Source organism: Dryobates pubescens, chromosome 4, assembly GCF_014839835.1.
Source record: "Dryobates pubescens isolate bDryPub1 chromosome 4, bDryPub1.pri, whole genome shotgun sequence".
In the NCBI taxonomy this organism is placed as follows: Eukaryota; Metazoa; Chordata; class Aves; order Piciformes; family Picidae; genus Dryobates; species Dryobates pubescens.
In genome coordinates, this window is record NC_071615.1 from 7343746 (window position 1) to 7359456 (window position 15711).

At 41.0% G+C, this 15711-nt stretch overlaps 2 protein-coding genes across 2 annotated transcripts; one reads left to right on the top strand and one right to left on the bottom strand.

Moving 5' to 3' along the window:
• Nucleotides 1-960: 960 nt before the first annotated feature.
• PMS2 (PMS1 homolog 2, mismatch repair system component) lies at nucleotides 961-12334 on the bottom strand. Its single transcript, XM_009899388.2, is given in 19 exon segments — nucleotides 961-1064; nucleotides 1674-1817; nucleotides 2201-2370; nucleotides 2514-2614; nucleotides 3072-3169; nucleotides 3171-3214; nucleotides 3217-3239; nucleotides 3927-4830; nucleotides 5824-5976; nucleotides 6452-6536; nucleotides 6812-6911; nucleotides 7661-7758; nucleotides 8396-8514; nucleotides 8517-8563; nucleotides 9041-9229; nucleotides 9920-10022; nucleotides 11097-11183; nucleotides 11735-11874; nucleotides 12261-12334. Coding segments are annotated over 18 exon segments (2625 nt in total). The 5' UTR covers nucleotides 12281-12334; the 3' UTR covers nucleotides 961-1064.
• A 291-nt stretch (nucleotides 12335-12625) lies between these two features.
• Nucleotides 12626-15527, top strand: AIMP2 (aminoacyl tRNA synthetase complex interacting multifunctional protein 2). Its single transcript, XM_054161320.1, has 4 exons — nucleotides 12626-12792; nucleotides 13868-14074; nucleotides 14562-14793; nucleotides 14897-15527. Exons 1-4 carry the CDS (start codon nucleotides 12661-12663, stop codon nucleotides 15280-15282), a joined length of 957 nt encoding a protein of 318 aa, XP_054017295.1. The 5' UTR covers nucleotides 12626-12660; the 3' UTR covers nucleotides 15283-15527.
• Nucleotides 15528-15711: the final 184 nt, after the last annotated feature.

Here is a 15711-nt window from a genome sequence, read left to right on the forward strand (position 1 = left end):
TGCCCAAGTACCAAGATGCGGATTGAAACACACCTAGAGTAACCGCTACGGTTTAGAAAGTTATTTTTCCAGTTAAGAGTTACAGGACTGCTTGAACAGCTGCAGCCGCAATTCCCGCTCGTTTTACCACCACTGGTTTGTGATACAACAACGATCAAACCTGCGTGCCGCAGGGGCGAGCGTTGACAGGGACAGCCTCAAGCAACCGCCATGCTCTCACCCCTGCCTGGCTCCACCCAGCGCTTCCTTCCACTCGGGCAGTTACAGTATCGGATCAGTTGTGCCGAGGGCCCGAGTGGGAGATGAACGGGCGAGGGCGAGGGCCACCTGGCGCTGGCAGCCCTTCCTGTCCGCAGGCCAATGCTCCCAGGCTCCGGGCCCCCCCGAGGCCCGCCGCCGCCCCGGGCCGTCGCCCCTCGCCTCACAACCGCCGCCGCGGTGCCCGCGCCGCGCAGCCGCAGTGCGACGGCGGCTGCCGTAACCTTACCAACGGGGCCGCACCCGGCCGGTCCCCGCAGGCGGGGGAGGCACGGCTCTACCGAGGGTAAATCCCACCACAGGCCCCTCTACCCTGCCTGGGTCGCCCCACGCTGCGAAGCGACCTTCCTGTTGCCCGCGGATGGCTTCAAGTCAGGAGGGGAACTGCTGCATCAGAGTACAATGTATTCACGGGACCCGTCCCCTTGACAGCCGCGGCCGTGCGGGCACAGCCAAGGAGCAGGCGGCTTCTGCCCCATCCCGCCACAGCAGCCGGACAGCCGAGGGGAGTGGCGAGTGCTGCTTTGCGCCTGAAGAGCAGCTCCCCAGCCACACTACACATGCTGAAAATGGAGCTGCTAGGGAACAGGCATCAAAAAGCACACACCTTGGTCCTAGAGAAGTGGAAAGGCATAGCTACTTATTTTAATAGATTTCTGATTATTTTTTTAAAATATAAATATTTGTAATTACTTTGCTTCTGCTCAGAATTTGGACTGACCTGAGTGAGCAGCATCTGGTGAGACAGCTTTTTCCCATTCCCCATCAGCTGAACAAAAACGTTTGGAGTACGGATGGGAACAATGCTAATTAAAAGTAAATACAGCAGATGAATTATTCTATTTCAGCTTTAAACACAGAGAGCAGTTAGTTAAACATAACATTAATGCTTCAAGTAATTATCTAATGAAAAGCAGCTTTAGCATAAGAAGAAAAACATTCCCTTGTGTATCATTTACATTTTCTTTATACATCCTGTGTAGGGTAGTTTTAAACATAAAAGTTAATGTTTGTTTTATGACATTACTTAAATTCACATTCCACTTCATCAGTGTAGTGTCATGGGTTGAGTTGAGGGGCATGCAAGAGCTAGCTGTGTTAACCCAGCACAATGTATTTGATATGAATTATGTTCAACTACTCTTTATATGTAAACATTTATATTTATTTCTTTTAAAGTGTTGGTTCAAAAGTGAGTAATAGAGTAAATGGCAATAAAAGAAATGTTATTTACATGTCAGTTGCAGTACATCAATATTGTTGAAGTGATAGGAATAACAATGAAACCCTGCTGAGCTGCCTTTATTGTCTTCAAAGCTGAAGACAAGCTAAAACATCTTTTACTCAAAATAAGAGTCATGATAAAAGCTCAGAATATTACCAGGAATTAAAATTAAAAATGTTAATAAACTGACTTATTCTGGTGAAATCAAGTCTAAACTGACTATGTGTCTCATAGTAGGCCTTCCATGGGGACAGTTCCAGGGATGTTCAATCTCACCCATATGGGTGATCAGTTTTCTCATTTCCTGCATATTCAGTGCAGTTCCAATCATCACCTGCAAGAAAAGGCAAAAATCCCCCAGTGATTATTTTTCTTTCTACATCTTGACAAGTGACACAGATCAGAGCAATACTTCCACTACCCAAGCAAATATATAAATGCTGTGCCAGGCACTAAAAGCAGAAAGATCTACAAGATGAACAGAAGACAAAATGCAGCTAAGTGTGTTTATAAGTGCACTAGTATGAAACAAAATTAAAAACCACCAGAATTTTTTCCCAAGTTACATCAGACAAAACCACAACAAGCAAAATTAAAGATACTAGCTGCTGACACTCAGTAGTAAACTTCCCCTGCAATATATATAGACACAGTCACCTGTAACACAATAGAAAATATGGGATCTGTTTGAAATCAAGCACTGAATGATGTACTTACAGATTTTCTGCAAGCTCGAGAAGCAAACATCTGTCTGACCCGGGAGGGCCTACACATGACTCCAGGGCAGTCACTTAACATGAAGATCAGCTCATCTATGTCTTGTGGACCAAAAGTCCAGTTTTTGCTTGTTGGCAATGATATTAATTTAACTCTCTGAGTTACAGGAGCTGAAAGATTTGCAAGAAACAATAAAAAACTTGTGCGTTACAGGAAACTACCTCTTCTTGAGAGAAACTGCTCCGATACATTAATATGACACGACTTGCATTTATGCAAAGGTTTCTGTCCAGTAGTTCTGGCCCAAACTTACCATTTTCGTTTATGACAAAATCAAACCCATTTTTTCTGAATATTTCCAGGTTCTCAATCAATACAGTTTCATTTACAGCTGTTAAATTGAGATTTTGAGGCCTGGAAGAGACAGAAAAATACGGTATTGCATATGTATGCAGTGCAGCCCACTTAAGTTTCATAAGCAATCCAGAGATACCAATACTGAGTTCTACTAAAACCTCTGCTTTGCTAGGAAAACCTCACTCCTGAACAGATCCCTTCCAAGTGTTACTCTGCAGAGTTAAGTTGGTTGGGCAGCACTCATTGTTGCAGCAGCAGTTGCCAATATCCTGCTTGCATGACCACTCTTCCCAAACTCTGAAATCTGGTCACTGACTTGCTGCATAGCTATGGCTGCAGCAGTGGAATTTTTTTCACATGAACATTTCCTTCCTGAAACACATAAACCCAGCTTTTGTCCTAACTGTTTTCAAAGTGTGAATTTTTTTGTAAGCATAACCATAGGTATCCTTCTGAAACATTGAATAGAAGACAACAAATAAATCATTAATGTCAAAACAGTGAAAATACTTACGCTATCAGCTTCTGACCTTGAAGAACGGTGTGTTGTTGTAACATCTCGAAGTTGTACTTCTCATCTGTAGCATGCTGGTCAATTATGAAAAGATCAGAATTCAACTTTGCTATTATAAACCCTAAATTGAATTGGCCAATGATTTCCATTTTTGCAAACATTTCTTTACTGTATATAGAAAACAAACACAGATTATGAATTACACCTCATCATTTATCGTGTCAGACTAAAACTTTTATTCCCCCCTGAACACACTTCACATGAGAAAAAAGGGCAAAAAAAGAAAGGGGAAAAAAAGGCAAAGAACACACACAAACTCAAACCAAACCAAAAAACCCCAAACCCAATTTCATTTAAGCAGGATATCAATGAAAAAGTACAGTTATCTGGAATCTGCCACTAACTGATGAGGCTGTTGTGTCCCAGCACACAATCCATCATTAAGACAGGATTGGTTCAGAATTCCCCCAAATACAGCCACTGGTGATAAAATTAGAAATGGGCAGAATGTGACTTATTTTCACAGCCATCTCTCACTGAATTTCAGCTTCACATAGAAGACTCTATGACTCATATTTCCCCTTTATCTGTGATGAAATTTACTGTTACTCTGACTACACTGCAAATTACAATTCTGAATCAAGCCAAATCTATGATGTTTGTGCCCCTTTTAGTGTCATTTTCCACTTTCCTTTTGCCCTTAGTTCAAGCACTGCTCGTAAGTGAAACAAAAGGTATATCCCAAACTGACAGGTAGATGTGAGCCTCCTGCCCACTCCATAAGAAAAGTATGATGTTTTTACTTAACTATTTTTATTAATTGATGAATCCAACATATTAAGAAGGTGAAAATACCTGATCTCTTTTCTTAATTCATCTTCTGCTACTTTGTTTTCTCCAGGACTAATTTTTGCTTTGAATCTTCTGTAATTTTGTGTTTCTGTACTTTTCCGTTGTTGCTGTATTACTTTTTTTACTTTTTCTGCTAAAACCTTCATGGAGAATTCAAGTGGCACAGTTTTCTTTTTAACTTCCACTAGTACATCAACATTGGGCACACAGTTCCTAGTATTCTTCACTTCGGGACATTTACCTGCTTCACTTTTCAAGATCTTGCTTTTAAAACATTTTACTCTTGGGGGAGAACTCTTGGCTTTACTCTTGGCTTCTCGAGATAACGTATTTGGATTAGTCCAGTCATTCACTTGATTTAACTTAGGGTCAGCACCCAAGACTGGAACATCACATTCCAGTGATTTCTCACCACATCCAGTTTTCAGACACTCATTTTGAGGTGGTGGTTCTGAACTCCAGAATTCTTCTTCAGGATTAATTACACTTTCACTGTTGACACAGCTCCCAGTTTCTGGTGTACTGCATCCGGCATCTGACTCACTTGTGCTACAGAATCCAGAATCTCCACTGTCTTCTAATTTTCTCAAGCACCTGCTTGGAACTGACATCTTTGAGTCCATCTTATGACAATTCTCAGACTCCTCTGTCGAGATAGCCTTTTGAGTCCTTACAGGACTCAAAATGGTATCAAGTGATGCTTGTCTAGAGGAGCTGTGCTGCCGTTTTACCTTTTTAGGGCTTTGGAAATGACTCTCTGGTGTTTGATGCAGAGAGAACGACTCTCTTAATCTGGCAAGAGTCATTATTTTTTTTCCTTCACAACTTGGCTTTTCAGTCTCAGAGTCAGGCAGCATTTGTACCTGAGGCTTTTCTGTCTCTTCAGCAAGCGTCTTCTTCAAATTTCCTAATAAGACCAGAATAAAGAGTATTTCAATATTCTGAGGTACCTGGAAACATGAATGAAATGTAAAGGGAATGAAAAGAGGTTAAAAAAATAACAACAACCTACTCAAAGGATCCCTTAATCCTCAGACAATGACTAAGTATGGGGCTGAACTGCATTAATTTCCAACAGACAAGCTGCTACATCTTTAAGAAACTTAATGGTACTTGTGTGAATTTGTCATTTCTTTTTAAGCTGGAACAGCAATCAGTCCAACTGGCACATTCATGCATATTATCAAAAGAGTTTAATGAGTGAGTGACAATGAAAAGTGAATTGCTTTTACACTTCAATGGTCACTATAAAAATCCATTGGCAAAATAGATACTTTTAGTATAGGTGATTTGCAGATAATTAGAGGGCTTCAATCTTAAAATCTGTCAGTCCAACATGTATTTTACTCAGTTATTTTAAATTAATATTTAGACTCAATCCATAACTGATTCTGTGTCAGCTAAAAGGAAATTAGAGTTCTGTTGACAGAAATAAGGAGAACGAGGTGGTGCTAACAGAGAAAAACAATTCTGAATGATTATATGCTCACAAGAGAATCAGAAATTTCTGCAGCTACTGTAAAAGAATCAAAGTTCAAAACTATACTCAAAGTTCAAATTTTAATTACAAGATTTTAAGTGTCCTTGAGAAAGAATGGTTAAATAGACACAGATTGCTTCCAGTATTTTAAGAGAAACCTTTTCCAAGCATTATCAGTTATTTCTGTGTTAGTTTTTCCACCACTGCCTGTAAATCACGTCGTGCTGGAGTGTGCCATTTCTGTAACAATCACTTCACTTAAGGTCCTCCTTTATTATTTGATGTAAGCAACACCTGAAGAATCTACCCTGAAACATTTACCAATTAACAGTCATTGTTGGGTTTGTAAAAAACATATATTTTCCCATTTTCATTCTCTTCCATATGTCATACCAAAAAAATTCACATATTGTGTCCTACCTGCAACATCCAGAAGCTGCTGATTGACATTGAGTTTGTTAACATCACTACCAAACATCTCCATCAAAGAAGTTTTTAAAATAGCTAATAATAGCTTTTCCTCTTGAAGTAAGATTTGCCTTTTGTCTGGAGTTACATTGATGTCAATACACTCTGAAGAAAAAAATAAAATCAGCTGCACTATAAATGAAAAAAAAAAAAACCCAACCCAACATAAAATCCACCCTTGGATCTATGTTTTCTGCCTTTTCACCCTCTATTGTTATTTCACATGATTAAAACCAAAGCCACAGTTACCATTCACAGTTATGTCTGCAAATTGAAGTTTTTAACTTCCTCAACATTTCAGCAAACAAAACACAAGCTAATTTGGTCCAGTAACACGGTAAACGTTTTCTTGTCTGTAAGCTAACCACAAGATTGCCTTTTTCTCATTACTTAAGTTAAAGTGGAAGGGGGAAAAGTGGAACCACAGCTAGACTCTATGTAGATTAAAAAAATAAATAAAAATATCACCCACTGCAGGAAGTCACAGATAGAAGTTACAGTATTCTCTAAATAAACAGAATTTATTCTTCAGTGAAGTTACAGCCTTTACTGAAGTTCCTGACAATTATTCAGGACTTACCGGAATCTACACAAATGTTAAGGGCAACAAATGGATACTGGTGTTTATTGTATGAATGATAAACTTCATTCACAAGCTTGACAACCTTCAGAGAGAATGAAGAAACAATAAATGTCAGTACTATTATCTTCTACTTCCCATCAGTATATGCTATTTGACTCCCTTCAAAACAATTGAAGTACTAAATCGTATCTTGTATGATTGAGCTTTTGCTCACACACAGATACAATGAAGGCAAACTTGAGACACAAGAACTTGCAGCATAAATCCAAAAACTTACCTATCAGCTACTTATACAGTGGCTTTCAGAGAATAGCAAACAAGTTAGCACTAGTGATGTCAGAAAAATAAACCCCTCACCTTTGCTGGATCACATGGACGTTGGTTGATAAAGAAGAACTGTCTGTCTGTTGCGCTCCTTCCAACACCATGATCACAACGAGAAATGAAGCCTGCAATTCTGTTGTGTGATGACAATGCAACAATAAGGAAAAATGAAGGAGCAAAGCAAACTCATTTTCCTGACTAAACATGGAAGAGTATAAGGGGCTAAAAGAAGCACTACTATACAGAATCAGTAAATGGGCATATGTATTTCCTCTCCCAGTTGCTGAACTGACAAAAGGCTGGATGTTCAGCTCCAAAAAGGAATCAGGCAATTGCACAAGTAGGTGGCTCCAATTTCAAAAGAAGTAGCATTTGTAATTTCCCTGCTCTGAAAGCAGGAGAAGGGTCAGTTATGAACTGTCACTGGTCAGATATTAATGCATTTATTTGGCAATCTCGTGTGTAGAGATTTTAAAAGGTACACGTTTTAAGAAAGTAAAGGATAATTTGGGTAAACTGATTCACATTCATCTCCTACCATTTCTCAGTAATACTACTGAAAAAAATAGAGGTATAAACAATTGATACAGCAAATCCACACAATTACTCAAGAGCACCAAAGGTGACATTCAGCAGAATACTACACTAATATATAACTAACTAGGACACAAGGAATAGTAGTTTTGCTCTTCCCGTTCATCTGACTAGCAACATCTTAGGCCCAAATGAACTTTTTCAAGCAAGTAATGGGCTTTCCCAAACCATATACTTATATCTACTATGCAGTTCTCAGCTACTTTTGATACTATTCACCACCATCAAACTCCTTGTTTTCTTTTTTATTTTCATTTTGGTAGCAGTGGTCTGTACTTCTCTAGCTACCTATAAAGAGTCTGGGGCATGCCAGTAGCGTTGAGTCCATACTCTTCACAAACAGCTTCGCTAGGAGGTAGTTGAACAAAGGGAATGAGACTTTGCAACTGGGGGGGGGAAAGAAAAAAAAAGAACCATTAAACTTAAGAATTTTTTTTTCTTCCATTGTTATTTATTAGCCTTAAAATCTATTTGATAAAATGGTGGGTTTTTTTCAAGTTGGCTGACCAAGTCAAACATTTAAATTACTCAAAGCACTGCCTACCAAGAAACAGGAACAATGCCTTAATGAATGACTGTTCCTGTTTCACAGGAAGAGGCTGAAAAAGCTAGAAACACCTCCTGTTTTCTGTTCCCCAATTAAGACTCACATCATTTTTAGGATTTTTAAAATTGCTTGTTCTTGTGACATGCAAGAATGTACTTTCCCATACTATTTTCCAAAAGCACAAACCTTCAGAGGCTTGCTGGCACAACACATACAAGTGGCTTCAGAGAGATATTAAGCAGTAGCCCTATTTCTTAAGCCTTTTTCATCAGAACATCTCTAAGCAGACTCAGAAACTCCAAGGGAATATGGGGAGGTTGCACTATTTTTCCTTTTTCCACCTGTAGGGTGTGCTAGAAGTCAACACTTGCTCTGTCCTCTTAGAATTTTTAAAGGTTTCCTACATCTCCTCTATTTAATAGATACTAAAAACCTGTCGACCTAACTATAGTATCTCTCAATAATAAAAGTAATACCTGTTTTTGCCCAAATACTGCTCCAATGTTTTCCTTTAAACTAGAACTTCCAGTAGTTGATACCACAGCGCTTTTTTTCCCTTGGCCAACTTGATTAGTGCAGTTAATCCGCACTCCTTTTGAAACAATACAGTATGCCTGCAGTACCTGGACCATTTTTGCGTATTCCTATCAAAGAAAAAAGAAAGAGTTCACATCTATACAAACTTTCTCTTTTTAAAACAAAAATGAATGAACAAAACAGTCAATATTTGCAAGTAACACCAAAAGGGAGTGGCTAAATTTAGTATCTCTTTTGTAAATGTTTAGAAATGAAATATATATATACATACATGAAAAATAATGCCATTAGAAATAAACAGCACATTTAGAAGATGGGTATTTAGCTCTAACACAGCAGCCCTCGATTTCAAAGCACACAAAAGTGAACATGACACTTTCCAATACCTGAACATTTGAGAATGCCCCTTTAAAAACAATCACTGGGAAACAGAGTAGGAAAGAACACAGGAAGCTTGCTCTCTTATGTGATGAAGCTATAAGACAAGCATGAAACAGTCTGACATAATCAATGGATTCTACAGAGAACTGAGCATCATTCAGCAGGGAATGCATTTCCTCTGAATTAAAAATTGATGATCTAACCCTACCTTTTTAATGTTTCTTTGAAATTCCTTATGCCGCACTGGCAAAGTGTAAAATAACTGCTGTATGTTAACAGTTGTTCCTTGCGGTCGTGGAACAGGAGTTTGCTGAGTAATTTTACCATTGTGATCAAACACCAAACGAGTCCCAACCTTTGCAGACTTGTGACAGGTAGAAATGGTAACATCACTAAAGGACAGTAAGAGGCAACAGCATTACTCACTGAGCACTGTGTTTTCTTACCCATTCCTCATGACCTGATCGGGCACAGAATCTGCATCAATTCATTCATTCATTTAAACCAAGTCTTCACCACAAACAAGTAAAAACACACCCAAAGAGCAAAGTAACATTTGCCTAGCTACAACACAAACATTTTTAGTTTCATCACTTTCATTCTTCTCCAGACTATAAAGTCTGCTTTTGTTGGATACCACATGCCTCATACTAATACATAACTAACAGCAGAATATTCTTGATGCACAGAACTGTGTACACAAAAGCTGTTTCCAATGTATAGATTGTCTAGGAGAAGTTTAAACACAGTTTTAACAAGTTACAGCCTAGAAAACACAGCACTACTTTACATCAGAGAATCAAACACTTTCACAAGTAGAGAGTCCCATCCTGCAAAGATTTTAGTACATAAAAGAATTATCAAGTGCTCAGAATCATATAATCATTTCAGAAGCTTAGAATCATAGAATAATTTTAGCTGGAAAGGACTCAGGATAACATGCACCTTACTGCTCAGAACTGACCTAACATTAAGCAACTGGAAGTTTCCAAAGCTTCATTTATCAATAATGATAAACTGAAAAGCTGGCTTCAGTTATTTTTGTGCATACAGTAATGTTCTGCTAATAAGAAGATTAATACCTCAATGCACACAGTGAACTCAGAGCTTCACCTCGAAATCCAAATGTTTCAACATGTATTAGATCAGAAAAATCTTGTATCTTTGATGTATAATGTTTCAGAGCTGGAAAAAAAAAATATTTAAAATACATATTTCACTTCAAATTGACACTGGTATGTGCCTATCAGGATGCAAAATACCTTCTATATTCATTTTATTTTAGATAATATTAGAAGGACAATAACTAAATGCTTAATGGTTCCTTTTTCTTCTTTCTATAAACAGGATCTTTTAAAATCCTCAGATACATGTGTTAGTCCACACTACATCCCCAAATTCATATAGCATTACTGATGTATGCATTACAAGATGCCTCAGAGCAGTGCACAGTGCCCATCTCTGCTGCTGATGTACCGGTCACAGATTTCCCACCCCCCATCCCTCATCCCCCACAAGAAAACAACTGCAGTGCTGTTTGTGGTATACAGTGGACAGGAATAAACTTAATCCACCGTGAACACAGCTGAGGAGAACTCAATCTACACAATCAGGACACCATTAGTCACTAGATTACAAATTGAATTAGTAGCAGCACCCCAGAAATTGCAGTGTCTTGGATAGTTCTCACATATTGTGAACACATGAAGTTCCTATGATAAAAATCATTCTATGAAAAAAAGAAATGCAAATATTTCTGTTGCAATGGTTTGTTACAGTTATCATACAGTATTGCTTCTGCTCCCATTTTGTGCCATTTAGAACTATCAAAGGGAAGATTTGACAGTCAGACAAGCAGTGTCAGTTCCCTTTCAGCAAAAAGCAGTCACTTTCACAAAGTTTGACTCTTTCACAACGACTGATGACTCGACGTGAATGAACCTAAAGGAACATTTACAGGACCTTCTCATCTATAATTATTTCTGTTCTCTATTACACTTAAATAAGCAATCAAACCAAAGACTAAGCTACAAGAACTTTAACCACAATAACACTACAGAAGTTCAGTCTAGTTTTTCTCAAGTCTTGCAGGCTGTGCATATGTTATATAAAAGATGAGTATTTGCTAGAAATCTTATTAAATGTAGGAAATGTCTTTTAAAAAAAGACAACAAAAACAAAAAAAAAAAAAAACCCTAAAGCTGTTTTCTCACTGAATAGAGACATCCAAATATAAATGAAGAAAAATGTTCAACTTACTCAAGCCTTCGAAGTTTTCCTCTTCCACTCCAATTCCATTATCTGAAACCTCTATGACCTCTGCTCCATAATCTTTAAGTTTTACATCTACAAAATTGAGTGAAGTCTTTTCATTCTGTATGTTCATATAAAGTATTCACTATCAATTTTGTACTTGATGTAACTTTACCACATAACAGTAGCTCAAGTTTGAACAACACAAGGCCCACAGCAGTCAAAAGTCAGGGCACGAATACAAACGAGTCTGCACTTGCAGACAGTTCAGCCTCATTACACTTCTGCCTGAGCAGAAGTTTTTCCAATTATAACAGCTATTATCCTGGCAGCTCTGGAAGCTGCAACCCTGCCTTAACTATCTGCTAGCTTGAGGCCACTGGCTAGCGGAGCCTTAGCACCACTGCTGTACAGGCTGAATACCTTATTTGGTGGCCAAAAGGCTTACAACAGAGCAAAAAAAATCACATCCTTTAGGAGCCGAGATGGAGCCTGAAAACCAAAATGTTTTATTTTTTCAAGGCTTAAAATCACTGCAAAGAGAAATTATCTTGACAGCCCTGTTAATAGGCATTGTGCCTTGAAGAAAAGTCTACTTTAGAACTCTAGGTAATGTTAAGAAAGCGCAATGAAGAGAAGGTTACCAATGTTGGTAGCTCCAGCATCCAGACTGTTCTCCACCAACTCTTTCACCGCAGTGCCAAGATTCAGCACAACCTGTCCCGAACAGATCCGATGAACGGACTTACGGTCTATGGGCTTGATGGCTTTCGCAGGCTGCAGGCTTGACAGAGAAGAGGGAGGAGGAAAAAAACACGGTGTAGCAGGCGGTAAAGGCGCGCCGTGCCCGCCCATCCCTCCTAAACAAGGGCAACTGGCATCCGAGAGCGAGGCAGGAGGTAAAACACCGCGTAGCCACATTCAAATACGGAGCGCCCAAGAAGGCGGACACACTTCCCCGATCAAGTCGGGAGGGGAGGCGGGACCTAAGAACCCAGTGACTGACGAGGAGGCCGCACCCACACCACCGACTAGGGCACTGCCCGCTGCGGAGCAGCGAGGCCCCGAGCCTCCCGTGAGAGGCAGCCAGAGCAGGGAGCAGCAGGAGAGTGCGAGCGAGCGCAAACCCCACTGCTGCAGGCTGAGACCCACTCTAGAGAAAGCGCTCACCAAGGTGCAGCCGCTTCCATCGGGACCCAGCGCGACGCGCTGTATGCGCCTCAGAACCCCCTTCCCGCAGGCTCCGCCCTAGCTCAGTCATTGGCCACTGGAGAACACAATTCGCCAGTCCTAAACAAAGTCTCAATTCCCTTGATGCCAATTGGTCAATGAGGATACCAAATCAAACTGGCAGTTGCACCTTTTGCCCTATGGGGATTCGCTTAACGAAATCACCGTCTCACGCTAGCCAATAGAAAGAAGGCAAGGAGGCTGTGCGGCGGCCGCCAGCGCACACTGGCTCGCGGGTGAGTCAGTAAAGCGCCGTGGTCCTATTTGGCCCAATGGATGCAGAGCGGGGCGGGCCTGCCGGCGGGCCGGAACCAGGCGTGCTGCGTGGGTGGGTGCCGCCATGCCCATGTACAAAGTGAGGTCTTTCCACAAGGCCGGCGGGGAGGTGTTGGCGGAGCACTTGCCCTCCTGCATGTACCGCCTGCCCAACCTCCATCGCTCCCCCTCGTCCGCCGAGTCGCCTCCACCGCAGGTAGGAACGAGGGAACAGCGGGTGGGCCCGCGGCCTACACTGGCGAGCCCCGTGGCCTCGGCTGTGGGCCGGCGTCTAGGGCCACGCTGTCGGGGAGCCCAGCGGGCGAGTCACCAGCCGCGCAGGGGCGGCACTTCTCCAGGTGGGGTCTGCCTTCGGGGGCTACGAGAAGTTCTGGCGCCGAAGACATGAAGCGGGGGTGATGTCCCCACGATCCACCACGTATGTCCAGAGGAGGAGCGCGGTAGCGCTGGCACCTGGCTCCTCCTCGTCTGTCAATGACTCGTTCGAGGGTCGAATAAGCTCACCTTTTTCGGAGGGTTTTTAGCAGCAATTTCAGAGCCGTCGGTAATTCTCCACATGGATTTCCTGGGATTTCGAGTGTGTTTCTTTCTCCGTTTCTATGTTTAAGCGGCCGAGCAGAGGCCTTGGAGGCCTTGTGTCACTGTTGGCTCCAGTGTGATTCGTTTTGCTGCACAGACCCTGTTTCCAGTCTCAGTTACTTATTTCTTAAATAAGGCAAAAATGCAAAATACTACCATACTTCAGCCTCTCTCCAGCGTCAGGAAACGCTTTGAATTGCTCCAGGCTGCTTGTGGCCATTTTCAGATTGATACCATCGTATCCTTTCACTGAGTATTTGCTGTGCCCTCACCCAGGTTGCTTATGGGAGGAACTGAGTAGTAGAATTGGGGCAGAACTTCACAGGAATGTTTACTAAGATGCCCTCCTGTTGCGACAATGAAGTATTAACTACCACTAACCTCTGAGAGGAATGTTTATTCTATGAAATCATGCATTAGCTGAATAATGATCATTTAGGAGATGTTTCTGGATCTTGTCTTTTGAGAACATTGTGTAAAGTGGCTGCTAGGATTTCACTCTGGTACCTTGCTTGGCATCTTTTTATCCATTGGACCAAAAGAAGGAACTTGGGTCGATAAGACCATGACGTACCATGATGTTAGTTTCTTGAATGTGTTTAAAGTCTTTCAAAACTTACTGCCAAGTGAACTGTGGAGTATTTTCATACAGCTAAGTGAACACTTATGTGACTTTCTGTTCTTTCCTCTAGGAAGAGGCTGATCCATCGCTTCAAGCACTTGAATCCCGCCAGGAAGAGATTCTGAAGCGCTTGTATGAACTGAAGAGTGCTGTCGATGGTCTCTCAAAGATGATACAAACTCCAGATGCTGACTTTGATGTAACTAATGTAATTCAAACTGATGAATCTTCCTGTTTGACAACAAATGGTGCAGACTTAGATTTGATGCTTGGAAAGGTAAGTTTAGTTGAGCATGTAGGTGGATTTTCAAGGTTGGAAGGGTGGCATTAAAACCTGGGACAGTCAGAACTTGATATTCAAGTCCTCTCATTACAAATAACCTACAGCTATCCTCTCATGTTGGGCAGCTGGATTACAGATACGTTTGTAAATACTAAATCCTTTCTCTTCTCATTTGGATCTAATTCCAAACTAGAATGGCTAATGCTGAGATGAGGACAGTTGGTTTCCTGTCTGTTACTAACTGAAAATTTTAACTTTGGCTTTGGATTGAACTAGAATTTACCTCAGTTGTGTTATCAAGTTAAATGCTTTCAATGCTTAAACAAGTTCTAAATGTCCAAACTTGAATTACTTGAATATCCTGAGCATTGCCGGTATACAGGTGTGGCTATGAACATTTTGGTGTCAGATGAAAACTCCACTACTTCAAAGTTTCACCTGGAATGTGTCTTACCTGCTGAATGTTTTATTTTCCATTCAGGATTATGGTGCCCTGAAAGATATTGTCATCAATGCAAATCCCTCTCTGCCTCCACTGTCATTATTAGTACTACACAGTCTGCTTTGTGAACGCTACAAAATACTATCAGCTGTTCACACACATTCATCAGTGAAAAGTGTGCCAGAAAACCTCTTGAAATGCTTTGGAGAGCAGACTAAAAAGCAGCCACGTCATGAATATCAGTTGGGCTTCACTCTTATTTGGAAGGACGGTAAGAATGAAGTTGCACATAAAACACCTCATAGAACTACTACATTTAACTTCTCTACCACATGGTACTCACTTTTTTTTCCCCTTTCTTTTCTTAATTCCAGTTCCAAAACCACAGATGAAGTTTAGCATTCAAACAATGTGCCCTATTGAAGGAGAGGGGAACATTGCTAGATTTCTCTTTTCCCTCTTTGGCCAGAAGTACAACGCAGTTACTTCAACTCTGATTGACAGCTGGGTCGATACAGCCATCTTCCAGCTAAAAGAAGGTAGCAGTAAGGAAAAAGGAGCAGTCCTGCGCTCCATGAATGCTGCCCTGGGCAAGACATCGTGGTTGGTGGGGAATGAACTCACCGTAGCAGACATTGTTGCATGGTGTGCGCTTCAGCAGACAGGGAGTGCAAATGCTGCCCCAGCCAATGTGCAGAAATGGATGAAGTCATGTGAGAACTTGGCACCTTTTAGCTCTGTTATGAAGCTACTAAAGTAAGCCTGTGCTCTTCATCGTGGTGCCCTCTTCATCCTACTCCACCTTCTGCCTACCTGCTGTAGTGGTTTGAGTCCTTTCTGTGTTCAAGTACTACAGTTGGACAGAGTTTTAAAATTAATAAAACATGAGAGCTGCCTTTTGGGTGTCACCTTTTTGTGTTTTGTAACTGATGCATAACATACGTGTTTGTTCAATGGTTATGAAGTCTCTAAAGTAGTCCTACATAAATACAAGCTACACTTTTACTTCCTATTTTTCCATATAACCCAAAAACTTACTTACCCAAGTCAAACTGTACTGCAGCTAAGCACAACATGACTCCTATGGGGGCTGGTGCCTTGTGACCTAAAATAAGATGAATACCTCTGAAGAACTGACAGGAGAAATCAAAATGCATTTAAATATTTTTATGTAAAAAAGAAGGAATCA

Coding starts and splice junctions, on each gene's coding strand:
- AIMP2 (XM_054161320.1), top strand. CDS start 12,661: ATGCCCATGTACAAAGTGAGGTCTTTCCACAAGGCCGGCGGGGAGGTG. Junction 14,075..14,561: donor TAGATTTGATGCTTGGAAAG/GTAAGTTTAGTT, acceptor TTTTCCATTCAG/GATTATGGTGCCCTGAAAGA. Junction 14,794..14,896: donor CACTCTTATTTGGAAGGACG/GTAAGAATGAAG, acceptor TCTTAATTCCAG/TTCCAAAACCACAGATGAAG.